Raw genomic sequence first — 13703 nt, 5'->3', positions numbered from 1 at the left:
CCTGGCTTCCCCCTCACCCCTCCCCTTCCATGTGTGCAGCCTCACCTTGCTCCCAGCCAGGTGCATTGTGCAGGCAGCTCCCTCTTCAGCTGCTGCACAGCTCCCTCTGCCACATGTGCAGCTGAGGTACCCCAAGTCCCTGTGCCATAAACACAGCATAGGCAACCAACTCAGGTCTCCCCCTGCCATGTGTGCAGCATAGTCAACCCAGGTCTCTTCTCCCTCCCCCCTGACCTTGCACGCAGCACAAGCAGCCCAGGTCCCCTCAAATGCAGCCCATGTGCCCTCCCCCTCATGTTCAGGACAGGCAGCCCAGCTGTCCCTCTGCTACATGTGCAGCATAGGCAAGCCAGGTCCCCAACCCCCACCCACGTGCATAGCACAGGCAGTTCAAGTCTCCCCCCCTCCCCCCTCCCACTGCACACACAGAATGGACAGCCCAGGTGTACATCTATGTATCCCACTGAATGGGCAGCCCAGGTCCCCACCATTACATTGCCTCACTGCCGGGAGTGGGGACAGGAAGTGGAAGCCAGGGAGGGAGGGAGAGCTTGGAGACCCCAGCAGCCACTGCATCAAAAACAGTGAGGGTAGTGGTAGCCAGGAGCCAACAGGCTATACATTAGCCCCTTGCAGGCCACCAGTTAGACAGCCCTGCACAATGTTGCCAGTAATTATTTTAGCCAAAACAGCAGCAATACAAAGACTGCTGAAAACTTAGATTTCCAAATAGAACTTTTTTCTCTTTCTGGTGCTTATGTTTTGTTTTGTTGTCATTTATGAATAGTTAGAGACTATGGTGAGACGCATTTAAAAATAGGTCGTCGAACATCAAGTAACAGTTGAAGTGCAATACATTTACTGACATTCTTGGATTCTTATTAATAATGTAGTGAATATCTTTGTTTTCAATTCAGTGACCAAGATTTAGGTCACTGAGCTGTACTCCAGATGCTGAACTGTCATAACCTAGTAGTATTGCAGAAACAATATGATGTTATCTGCTGTGGTTGTCAGAATAGAAATTTTGAAAACTGATCTAACTCTGCCCTAACTCTGGGCTCATTGAAGTAATTACTAAAATTTCCATTAACTTTGTTAGGTCAGTGCTGAGCACTTCTGATTCACTGGCCATGTTCTGGCCTTCTACACACAGATTAACTTCTCCAGAGGTCAGAGCAAAACACAGTAATTGAGATAAATCATGGAAAAAATAAGTAAAAACAATGTTAATTACAATCACAAGGAAACAATGCATGCAGAGATGCAGAAGTAGAAAGAATTTATCCAATTTGGGTGTATTTGGTTTTTGCTTATAATGTGTGCTTCTTAGATTATATGATGTATACCCATCAATAATCCTAACCATGATCCTTTTGCAGTTTCCTTTGGGCCCAGGGTCAGATGGCCCTATGAGTGGTTTGGGTGGAATGGATTCACATCATATGAATGGCTCTTTAGGTAAGAATAACAAATCTGATGAATAATGGATTTTTATAAAAATACCACAATACCCACAGCTATAAATTAAATGACAATTGTACATGAAAAATTATTTCAAAATTTTAAATACTTGCTTTACATCTATCAAAAGTTTGAAAATGATTACATATCAAGATCTATTAAGATGTCTCTGAGAAAAGAAATACCATATTTACTTGTATACCACACAAACCTTTCCCCCAAAATTAACATTCCAAAATTGGTGTGGGAATCTTAAGTGGGGAAGCCATTTTTCTAGCAGAGTCCAGCAGATGCAGATCTGGAGTCAGGGGAGAGAAGGGTGGGAGGGGTGAAGTGGTGCAGTCAGACCCCCAGCTTGTGTCCTGCTCCACCCGAAGTTTAAAACCAACTGCCCAGCAGCAGTGGCATTTCTATTCAGGCAACACATAAGAAAGTTAGTTGACTTCATGGCTGATTATAGTCTACCAGCTTCCTGCTAATTGCTCTTCACTCTGCAGATGTTAACCCTCTTTCATCTTTTCTAGTGGTGCTGATGTTCAACTAATCTACCCTTTCTTTGGCACTGTTGCTGTTAGCTACTCCTGGTGTCTCTTCTCCTGTTCCATAGCCAAATATACTATTTTAGCACTTTTCAAAATCTTAGATCTGTCCTTTGCAGTAACTACAGTTTCAGCCTTTGGATGAACAGTCAAGAGTTGCTGACAGTTCAGCTGTGAAAGGGTCAAAACTGTAGCTTTTGCCTGAACAGAAAAATGAGAGTAAGGGAGTTGATTAGGCTTTATCCCTGTTCTATGCAGCCATAATTCTGGAAACATATTTTTTCTTCATTCTGCCTTTCTTAAAGCAAGGTGTATCTTTATTTGAGGGTGTATGGTACAAAAGGAAATACACAACTACATATGTTGCTATCCAGATCATAAACTATATTTCTCCCACAGGTTCAACTGTCTGACTTGCACTATACCCATTTATATATCTCGTAAGCAGTACTTTTAATATTCCATGCTGTGATAAGATTCAAACAGCTGCCTTTTAATCAACCAATCAGAAAAATACAAACCAAATATGTACTCTCTTGCATGGTTACTCCTGTCTTCAAAGCTATAACACTTTTATATGTAGAACTTACAAATAGGTAACTTTCAGAGGTCTTTTAAAATGCATTCACCATATTTTTCTCTTTTGAAATCAGCATGGTCTAGTGAACACATTATAATATCTATTCAGTGTAAAAAGTGAAGCAAAATTAGGGAAAGTGTCATTTGAAGGGCAGTGTAAGTCGCAGGAACACGGACCTGATGAACAGGAATTTCTGACCTGTTGAAGACTTGACCTGATGCATTTAAAAGCTTGTCCAACTCTGTCCCAGCTATACAGTTGGTCCAATAAAAGATATCACCCTAACAAATCCTTGCCTTTTTCTACAATTAAGCATAGGGAGGGTGAGGCAGCTTACAGGAGCTTTTGAAAAGCCCAGATGAGCTTAAATACGTATATGAGGCATACAATAACAGAGCAGCTGGCCCTATTTCTCCACTCTAGACAGTGATAAAGTGGGTAAGATGCAAGTAAGAGCTCTCACTTTTCCCCCTACATCCAATCCCAGATTTTGTTACATTTGTCACCTGTGTATTCAACAATCTATCTTGAGACCTATCCCCTTAAGAATCTACCCCCGAATGTAATGGAGAGGATGTTAGCATAGCTGAGGCCTGAATCCAGTCCAGAATTTAAAGCCTGGAAAACAAGATAGAAGAATGTGAATGAGGATGAGAGTGGGAAAGGCCATAGTGAGATGAGAAGGTGAAAAAGTTTTAAGCTTAGAAAAGAATTCACCAAAACTTTCTTATCAGACTTATTTGATGTAATTTAAAATATATCACAACAAAGCAAATTCTGAAGAATCTTTTATCCGGGGAAGCATTTTCCTGAAATTTCTAAATTACTTTGAATAAGGCCATTTTGCAATTTTTCAATAAATCCTTTGCATATTTTTTTTATAAATTGGTTGCATTTTTAATTATAATGAATGCACATTATTTCCAAGTCAGTTAAAGTTATTAAGTATCACTTTTTTTGCTATGATATATCATAGACTGAAAATAACTTCCTAGTTGTAAGATTAATTACAATTGAAACAGTTGTGAAAGAGCTTTATATCTGCTTAGCATATGGTTAGATATTTTCTTCAGTAAACATTATCAAATGCATTCAAATCAGTCATGACAGATTTTTCTTATATAAATTTTATTTTTAAATACTCCATTAGTTCTTTTAAGAAAATTATTACATGACAGACCTTCAAGTCTTGCCCAGTTTTATAATGCGTAACCAAATCTTATATCTCTTTTCATAAACTGATAAATTTCCTTTATCAGCTGTTCTAGAATCTTATTTGCTCTGATGATTATGAATCTTCGTCTGATTTCCAGCTTAGAAACATTCTTAGTCAGTTTATATTTATTCTTGTGTCAACATTGTCTTTTGCCTTGTCTTCTCCCTCCCTAGCTTTTATAAAGAACAAGAGGTTACCTCTCAGCCTTCATTTCCCTGGACTAAACAAACCAAGCGTCCAATAAGTAAATTCCCTGATCATCCCATTCCCTGATCATCCCATAACCCTCCCCATGAGGTCTTACTAGTATTTTGTACAATAGTATTAACACTTCCCAATCTCTACTAGAAATATCTGTCCTGATATATTCAAGGTTCACATTAATAATGAAAAAGTCATGTCAGACTCACACAGTGGAATTATAATTGTTTTCTGGTCAACTAATATACCCAGGGCTTTCCCTTCTTTTGTCATTTTCAATTAATGAGTACCCAATGTGTAGCAGAAATTCTTTTATTAGTCCCTAAGTGCATGACCTTGCACTTCTCAGTATTAAATTTCCTCCTGTTTTTATTACTCCAGCCCTCAAAGTCATCCTGTTACCCTGAATGATATTCCACTTCTCCCCCATCTTTATGTCATCAGTGCATTTTATTAATGCACACTTATCTTTTGTGTCAAGATCATTAATGACTATAGTAAATAAAATCGATCCCAAGATCAATTCTTGAGGACACCCATTAGTAACCTTTAAGAGAATGTCTAACAAGAGTGGTGGCTATTTTTTCTGTCATGGAAATCACATTTCTTTAGATGTTTTCTGTTCTCCAATTAAAACTGCATTTTCACAGGCATGCACATACACACCTAGATTTGACTATGCTATGTAAGCACTGATGTAAGTAGGGAGCCATGCAGCATTATATCTCCTAGGGGTAGTTGTACCTCTCAGTTCTTGAGCCTTTCAGTCTGCCTAGATGTTGGTTAGGCTGCTTCATCTTAAGAATTCAGAACACTGTACAGACTAGTTCTGTGGCTGTCCCTCCTCCCAATAGTCTTGGACTAATGAATATGCTAGGAGCATACAGAGATAGCTGTTAGGGCAGTGCGAAGCTTCGGTTGCTGGTTCAATTCGGCCTGATTTGGCAGCCTAATTTCCAAATCTGAATCAAATCAGGAAACACTTTAATCTCTCCGAATCGAATTGGAACCCTCCGAATGAATTCAGAGAAATTCAGAAAGATTTGATGATTCAGACATAGCCACCGCTTTAAATGTTTTTTCTACATACCTCAAGGTACCAGGCACTGCACAGAGTCACAGATTCATAGATGATAGGGTCAGAAGGGACCTCAACAGATCATCGAGTCTGACCCCCTGCATGGGCAGGAAAGTGTGCAAAGAGTGCAGATGACTCCAGCCAGATGCCTATCCAGCCCTCTCTAAAAAATCCCCAAGGTAAGGGAGAGCACCACCTCCCTTGGCCACCCTTACGATAAAGAAGAAGCTCATGAATGCTGAGATGCTGGGGCGGATGAAGCATCCCATTACTAGCCTGCAATGCGATGCTGCGGCTAGTAAAGCGACCAAAACGCTGGCTTACATCCATAGATGCTTCTCAAGCAAATCCCGGGACATCATTCGCCCCTTGTTCTTGGCCTTAGTGAGGCCGCAGCTGGAGTACTGTGTCCAGTTTTGGGCTCCACAATTCAAAAAGGATGTGGAGAAGCTTGAGAGAGTCCAGAGAAGAGCCACACGCATGATCAGAGGTCAGGGAAGCAGACCCTACGATGACAGGCTGAGAGCCCTGGGGCTCTTTAGCCTGGAAAAGCGCAGGCTCAGGGGTGATCTGATGGCAACCTATAAGTTTATCTGGGGTGACCACCAGTATCTGGGGGAACATTTGTTCACCAGAGCGCCCCAAGGGATGACAACTAGGTCGAATGGTCATAAACTACTACAAGACCGTTTCAGGCTGGACATAAGGAAGCATTTCTTTACTGTCCGAGCCCCCAAGGTCTGGACCAGCCTGCCACCGGAGGTGGTTCAAGCGCCTACATTGGACACCTTCAAGAGCAAACTGGATGCTTATCTTGCTGGGATCCTGTGACCCCAGCTGACTTCCTGCCCTTTGGGCAAGGGGCTGGACTCAATGATCTTCTGAGGTCCCTTCCAGCTCTAATGTCTATGAAATCTATGAAATCCCACAGGAGCATGGCGGGGTTCCCAGTGCGCTTGGAAGCAGACCTGGAAGTGGACCAGAAGCACTTCCGGTCCATTTCTGGGTCCACCAGGAGTACTTCTGGTCCACTTCCAGTTTCACCATTGAGCACATGGGGGAGCTCCCCCGTGCTCCTGTGGGACGCTCCATCCATCCCAACATCATGAGCCATGCCTGATAACTTGAGGTATGTAGAAAAAAACTGTGTCTATGGCTGAATCGCTGATTCTCCATATCAGCATCGAATCTTCAGATATCACCTGTTTCGCACTCCCCTAATAGCTGTGCCTGCATTTTTCCAGACCACGGAAACTGTGACTGCCTGTAGCTCTTACATAGACCTAAAAAAGGGGAAAGAGCTTAATTGCATGCACAACCACAGAAGGGTCAAGTATGTGTATTGTATTGGCTGGAGTATTATACTGAGAGAGACTCAGGGGGAAAGGAAGCTCTCAAATATCACTGTGTGTTAGCTTATTGCACCAATGCTTATTTTTAAAATTTGGAAAATGATAAACTCTTAGGTTGGGGTGGGCTAAATATGGTGTACAGGCTGGATCCAGCCCAATAAGTGATTCTATCCATCCCATGGCACTCTCTGCCCTCCTCCCTCCACTCTGGGTAGTGTTGGCTGCAGCAGCTCCACCTCTGGCTCCAGCTCCTGGGACTGCAACCAGTAATGGAGCACAGTGGGGGCTGAGGCATGTAGTGGGATTGGTGCCTGCAGGGCTAAGGAGAGACCCAGCCCCTAAACCCACCCCCTGCCCTCCTCTCCCTCTGCTGCTTGTGTTGCTGGCACTAGCACCTTAAAAATATTTTTTTGAAATACATTTTTAGTATATGATTTGTTTTTAATCTATAATTTGTTAAAATGATATCTTTTGAAAGATGTTATGTGTGTGGACCTCAACTTGATTGGTTTGGCACCATTCTCTGGGAGGTCCAACACCCCTGAAATTTCCACTGATTGGTCAAGGATGATGGGGCAGGTTGACAGAGGAGTTACAACTCCTCACTACCTAATAGGTCATGCCTGTGCCTTGTGGCCTAGGGAACAGAACTTCTGGGGCCCCAGGGGTGGGCAATGCACCATGAGTGTGGGCCCTCTAGAGAGGCAGTGGACCTTCTAATGTCAGGGACCATGTAATGTGGGCAGGGGATTCTGGGACCAATATGGTGGCCAACATGGTGGTGAGGGGGGCAGGGTTTGGTGTCTGGTGGGCAGGCCTTCTTATGTCACGGACTGTGTGCAAGGGTGAAACTTCTGGTTCCAAGACCATAACCTTTCCCCCTTCCAAAAGGAGTACTTGTAGGGTGAGGGGAGGGACTTTCAGTGGCAAAGGCCAGGAACAGGACTTTTAGTTCCAAAATAGCAGCCAGGGGGCAGGGCACCTGTCAAGGTGTGGGATTTAACAGTTTGACAAGAGGTGTGCCCCTGAATCCCTCAACAGCTGACTAAAATTCAGTAAGTGGGCCACCAGCCAAATAATTGCCCATACTTGTCTTAGATTAATGCAGTCCATACCTAACTAAATGTCTGTTTATTTTAACTTCAGGCTCAGGAGACATGGACAGTATTTCCAAAGTGAGTATGTAAAATGTTTTAATTTTTAGCATTGTATCCTACTCGTATGTAAAATCTCTCCTAATTTTTGTTACATTTTTACATTAGTGATTGCAAATTAAATGGGCATTACATGCCTATCAATTCTTTGGGGATTTTAGACAGACTTAGCATTAGTTGGAAGGTTAAAACAATGCCGATAATCAGTAGAGACTATGAAATGGATTTGTTTATGTATTTTCCTTAACTGAATTATGGTCATCCTTGTATGTGGCTAATATATAGCCATGTAATAACCTAACTAATTATATTATAGTTTTACATATTGACAAGACAAATGAATACAGTTGTCATAAATCTAGTTAAAGGTAAGGAGAGGTAAATTGGGGAAAATGTCATTAGGATATAACTTTTATGCATTGTGTGATAGCTTTTCTTGCTTTTATGAGGCAATGTTAATATTGTAATCACTACTTTAATTCCCTAAAAGCTAGATTAAAAAGTAATTTAAAAAGAAGCAGTGTTCTGAACATTCAACCATTAAAGAGTATATTGAAAATGAATGTTATTCAACCTTCAGCCATTTGGAACTACAAAAATAATATTGTGTTTCAGTGTGCAGTGTTTTACATAAAAAATTCTACTATTTCTATGATGCTTATTAATTTAGGGGTTGATTCAAATTAGGAATCAATAAAATGATTCATTGCAATTGTAAGCGGAAGAATTAGTTTCATAGAAAATACCTTGTATTATTTCTTGAACCTTTGCAAATACAAATGGTTAAAACTAATTAATGAACATCACTAAAAAGATCACCCTGCACTTTTGTGCTTTTCGTCTACATAGAAATTAATTAAACAACTGTTTCATTCTGAATTGCAGAGCTCATTCTTATTCATTTGAAATGCTAGAACAAAATTTCCAGCTCTGTCCTAAAAGAAGAAAATAAGTTTGCTTAGAGAAAGCTGAAATCTTTTTAACTGGAATTTCAAACTACATATGTGGAATGCTAATGTACAATTTCATTATTCTGTAATGGAAGTTCTAATTTCTGCTTGAGGCAAAGCAACAGAAAAAGACACCAAAAAATGTGGTATCTATGGGTCAGACAAGTCCAGGAGGACCAGGACTATGTTAAAAAATGCTTTGCACTGCAGGGATTACTGTTCATGTAAAGGTACTTGAGCTGCCTTTAGTTAGCTAGATGGTAGTGAAGCACTCCATGGCTGTGTTCAGATGAGTGTGAATATGCGGTATGTCACACCACAGACGCGCCACATACCACACATGAAGGCATTCCCCGTGCTGCTACCTTGCAGTGCAGGGGTGGGGAGGGGGTTTGACCCCAGGAGATTCTGGGGTCAAAAAACCCCACACCGAAAAAAAGTGGGGTGGTGCAAGTGGTATCAGCGCATGCCGCCCACAATGAGCCTGGCTAGTTGGAGCCACACTTCAGCTGCCAGCCAGGCTTCCTGTCATTGCTGCAGCCCCTGGAGGTCCCCAGGACACCATGTAAGACTGGTGGGGCCAGCACAATTACTGGCCCCAGCCTTCCCTACCCCACCTGGGGTAACCTGCTGCGTACCACAGTGCATATGGCATGGGCATTCCCCGGGAACAAGCAGCAGTGGCACAAGGTGTGACACTGCTATTTGTCACCAGGGAAACAAACGTCCATACTCATCTGGCCACAGCCCATGCGAGCTAACTATCTGAATTTTCACCCAATTTCTCATTCAGCTTGTAGCCTGCACCAGCTCCCCTGCTGCTATGGCTAAATTACTGTCAACCCCTAACAAGCTAACTTAACTGTACATGGCTATCTATGTACAGGCACACTCATGATTTAACTCACAATTAAATCACAAGGGTAAGTAAAGCAATGGAACACTATGTTCAATTACTTCGTTACAATTTTTTGTTTCTCTTTTCTTCTCAGAGAGCAAACCATTGGTTCTTAATAACTTTTATACATATTGGCTATGTAACTATTAAAAGAAACCCAGTTTGTGTTACCTAGAGTACATAAACTTTTTTTTCACAAATAAATAAATAAGACAAAATCATAGCAAGATTTTTTTTTAACTTTCTAAAGAAAACATGCAAGACTAAAACAAGAAAACATTTAGACTAAAAGTAGAATTATGTGAAACATCCATAACAGTCACTAGTGAAATGGTTTACCAGCTCATAAATTTGAACTTGGATTATTCCAAACTAGTTACCAGTTTGCAGTTTATTTGGTAGCAAAGAGGCCAAACAAACTGCTATAATCACTGCGCCAAATCTGGTTCTCACTTAAGTCAACTGGCGATAAAACTAGTAGCAGGAACCACCATCCCCTAGCAACCACATCCTAGAAGAAATGCCAGCATCTTTATGTCTCTTGGTACTGTATGATCTCTTCTGAGTCTATTTCCAGGGTTATTGTAGAACTGCTTACACAGAGAGATGGGAAACAGAGGATTCTAGAGGTGGAGCTAACAGGGTGTTACCTTGGAACAGTGGTTCCTAACCTTTATAGACATGAGGCACCTCTCCTTAACTTTTCTGAATTTAGCAGCACCCTGGTTGAGATCCTAATGCAGCAGGAGCGCCTGCTCCTACTGCAGTCTCTTCCCAATCTGGCTGCTCATGAGGCGCATAGGTTAGTTTCATCTGGCTGTGGCAACACCCATGATGCCACACACCTAAAAGGGACTCACGAAAATCCTGGATGAGAACCACTGCTTGGAAGTTTGAATTTATAAGTGCCAGACTTCGAAGTTACTATGAAGTATTTGTTTCATGGCAAACCATGCTGAACCAAATGCAGAACTCTATTAAAAAATTGTTGAGATGCTACTGTTTCATTTAATAAAATTACTTATGATGATACTTAAATGGTGATGAGATAGATTGTTTCCTGCCAATGCACTATACAGGAACATCTTTTTGTATATACCTTCTGTAGGGGTGGAAAACACCTCACTCTATCTGTTTTTATCAGAATTTGGCACTAGGTAAAAGTAATTTATGTTGGCTTGTCCAGTTTCCCTGGAAATGTACATTTCTTTTTCTGGTTAGTTCATCAACACTTTTAAAATTATTTTAATTGACAAGGTGCCCAAAATTAAACACGGTAAACCTAGCTAAGCAAGCCTTGTGTTTATAATGATCATGTATTAATAACTGAATATAACTCTAAATAAACTGTGGAAAGCAGCTGGTTCCATCCTTTCTCTTTAATTAAACAGACTAAATCTTGATGGTGTGCTCAATATATTTACTTTGGTTACTATACAAAAAATGGTAGTTGTACAATAGTACTTCTAGCAAAAGAATAATCTTTAATGCTTTTTGGTGCTGTTGTTGTTACTGTGGTAGCCTCTAAGGATTCAGATCATATATCAGGACTCTGTTGTGCAAGGTACTGTGCAAATAACTAGACACAGCCCCTATACAGAGATGCTTACAACTATCTGGCTGTTATTGAATAAAACTAACTCTGTAACTCTACTGTTCATGCATAATACTCTCTGGTAAGTGGTTTAGCAGCTCATAACTTTGATTTATGAATTATTCCCAGTCATTTACATGCTAGTTAAAAGAAGCCTTAATTCAGAAAGGTACTTAAACATGTGTCTAATTTTCAGCCTGTAAATACTACTCATTTGTTTAAAATCATGCATATCTTTATGTATTTTGCTGAATCAGGGTCACAGTGATCCTTTGGAAATAAAGAAACCAATCTCCCTCCCTGTGAAGTCATTTAAACTGCTAAGTGCAGCACCTAAACAGAATTTAACCACCCAAGTCACAAAAAAGTCCAGAAATCTTGCAGCTACAGAACTCTTTTTGTACCTACATGTTTAAAGCATATTTGGCCACCAGAATTGACACAAGACCAAGAGCAAACAAAGTGCCCAGCAAGGGGTCTGTCATAACAGTCTTAATACTTGTGGCTCTAAGGGTCCCTCAGTAACACAGAGTAAACCTCAGAAGAGGAGGAGCTCACTGCATAGTTGGAAATCAGGATCAGGCAGTAGGCAGAGTTGTCTTGTGAACAGATCATCACAATGGTCTGTCTGGATATTGTAAATTATTCTCTTCCATATAGAGTTATGAATTAAATTCTGGGATTTAAGGATGGTAGAGGGAGGCACCGGACTGGACTTGGAGTCCTTGTCCTATCAGAAGAATGCATCTGCCTTCTAGTTCATGGTATTTGGCTGGTAGGGAACAATGAAGTCCCAACAGAAGAACCCTGATCAGTGGACTCGCTATGGATTCAGATTCTGATTTATCTGGAGATACAGCAGATTCTTATGAGGATCTGGTCCATCTTTCAGAAGGTGTTGCTACTCTACCAAGCTACTTTGATTGTGAGCAATTCTGTATCCCAGATAGTTCTTTTCAGTGGGTAATAATGCTCAGGAGCAAAAAGCACATGGCTGCAATTATTTCAAGGATTTGGACAGCTGGGATAAGATGATCCCGTGACCCAGCTTGATGCATTAGCTTCTGGGCTTCGGTTACAGCAGATTGGGTGCAGAGGTAAATACCTTCTCAAGTCTCTCAGGGTCATAGGTGAAGGGAGAATTTGGGGGGGCGGGCGGGGGGGGGGACTAAGCATGCATGTGCGCAGGGGTGGTCCTAAGCATGCATGTGCGCATGCTCCACCCCCCAGGTGGACAACTCTGCAGGGGAAGGGGAAGGGGAAGGGGCAGGGGGAGGGAAAAGGGCCAGGTGGAGAAGGGAGTGGGGCTGGGCCCCACTGTGCTCATGTGGCTGCCCCTTCCCCTACGCCCAGGGTTGTTGCTCAGTGCTGGCATCCCCCATGCCAACGAATCTACCACCGCCCCCTAGCCTTGCACTGGCCCTGGCTGCCTCTGCACTGGCTCCGGTCCTGCAGCACTTGGGAGGGGCCAGAGTGGGGCCAGCCTAGTCTGTACCACAGGGCTGAAAGGGATGGAGCCCCTGGGACTCCCCGCACCCACCCTACACACATCCTGGGAGGCATGGGGGGCACGTGCCCCTGGATCTGCACGGGGCAGGGCAGGATGCTGTTGCAGGCTGGGGGTGGGGCCGGGGCAGTGCCAAGCTGTTCCCACCGGGGGATGGCTGTGCTGTACTCCAGACAGGGGGCAGTGGTGCTGGGACTGGTCCACCTCACTGCCTGACCCACCTAGTGGCAGGACACACATGGTGCCACACCACTTTCAAAACAGCAGCAGCAAGGCACAGAGGCAGGGAGCAGAGCCCAGCCAGCAGCTGCAGCCTACCCTTGCCCTGTGCACAGATGTAAGGGCCACGTGCCACCCCCCCCACCCCCCATGAATGGGGCCCTGGCCAGGCCGGGTCATGGGACAATCCCCACAGTGCAGGAGGGAGTAGGGCAGGGGTAGGGCTAAATGATTCACTCCCTTCTCCAATGTGGGGGTCTTGATCTGCTCCCCCCCACAACCCAGGCAGTCATGAAGAAAGTAGATTGAAATAAATTTACCTGCCTCCTGGGCCAGCTGCAGTCCTGGCTTCACAGGGTTTCTGAGTGTGCATGCCCCTTCCCCTCTACTGCAGCAGTTTGGAGGGCTGAGTCCTGGTAGCACCTCTCCCCACTCCTACCATCTATGCTCAGGGTATCTGTAGATGTGCTGGGAGGCTGCTCTGACCTGCTGTAATGACAACGTGTTGGAGCGGACTCAACTGAGTCTGTTGGAGCGTGCTAATTAGTGTGCTCCAGCCAGCCTCCACATCTTGTGTATCAGCATCCCCACGTTTCAATATGGCTGTGGGGGCATTTTAACTAAAGCTTATCAACCACCACCTTTGTGAAACTCAGGAATGCTGATACATGAGACACTGCTGGCACTTGAATTACAGCGGTTCTCAGAGCCACTTTAATTAAAGCGCCCCCCACCATCACCCCCGAAGCACATGTAAAAACACCCTCAAAGTCTGATTAAGCTTCCTGGAATAATTTATAATATACCTTTTTCTTGAGCAGAGCCATGAAAAGGGCTACTAGCTACGAGAATCTACTATTGAAACACTCTTAAAAATTGGCAAAAAACAAGGAAGCACTCAATTTCACATGTATCTTGCTGGGAAGCCCATTCCATGGTTACTGCTATTTT

At 43.0% G+C, this 13703-nt stretch overlaps 1 protein-coding gene across 1 annotated transcript in view; it reads left to right on the top strand.

Annotated features, from left to right (window-relative positions):
* SSBP2 (single stranded DNA binding protein 2) overlaps positions 1–13703 on the top strand; it is a gene marked incomplete at its 5' end in the record, with an annotated part of 243120 nt that overhangs the window by 207864 nt on the left and 21553 nt on the right. The window contains 2 exons of the mRNA XM_025193504.1: positions 1383–1461; positions 7577–7605. Coding sequence (XP_025049289.1) covers positions 1383–1461; positions 7577–7605 — 108 coding nt within the window. The remainder of the gene's footprint in view (positions 1–1382; positions 1462–7576; positions 7606–13703) is intronic.

The sequence above is a fragment of the Alligator sinensis genome, unplaced genomic scaffold, assembly GCF_000455745.1.
Source record: "Alligator sinensis unplaced genomic scaffold, ASM45574v1 scaffold1491_1, whole genome shotgun sequence".
NCBI lineage: Eukaryota > Metazoa > Chordata > Crocodylia > Alligatoridae > Alligator > Alligator sinensis.
This window is presented reverse-complemented; position numbering and strand designations above follow the sequence as displayed.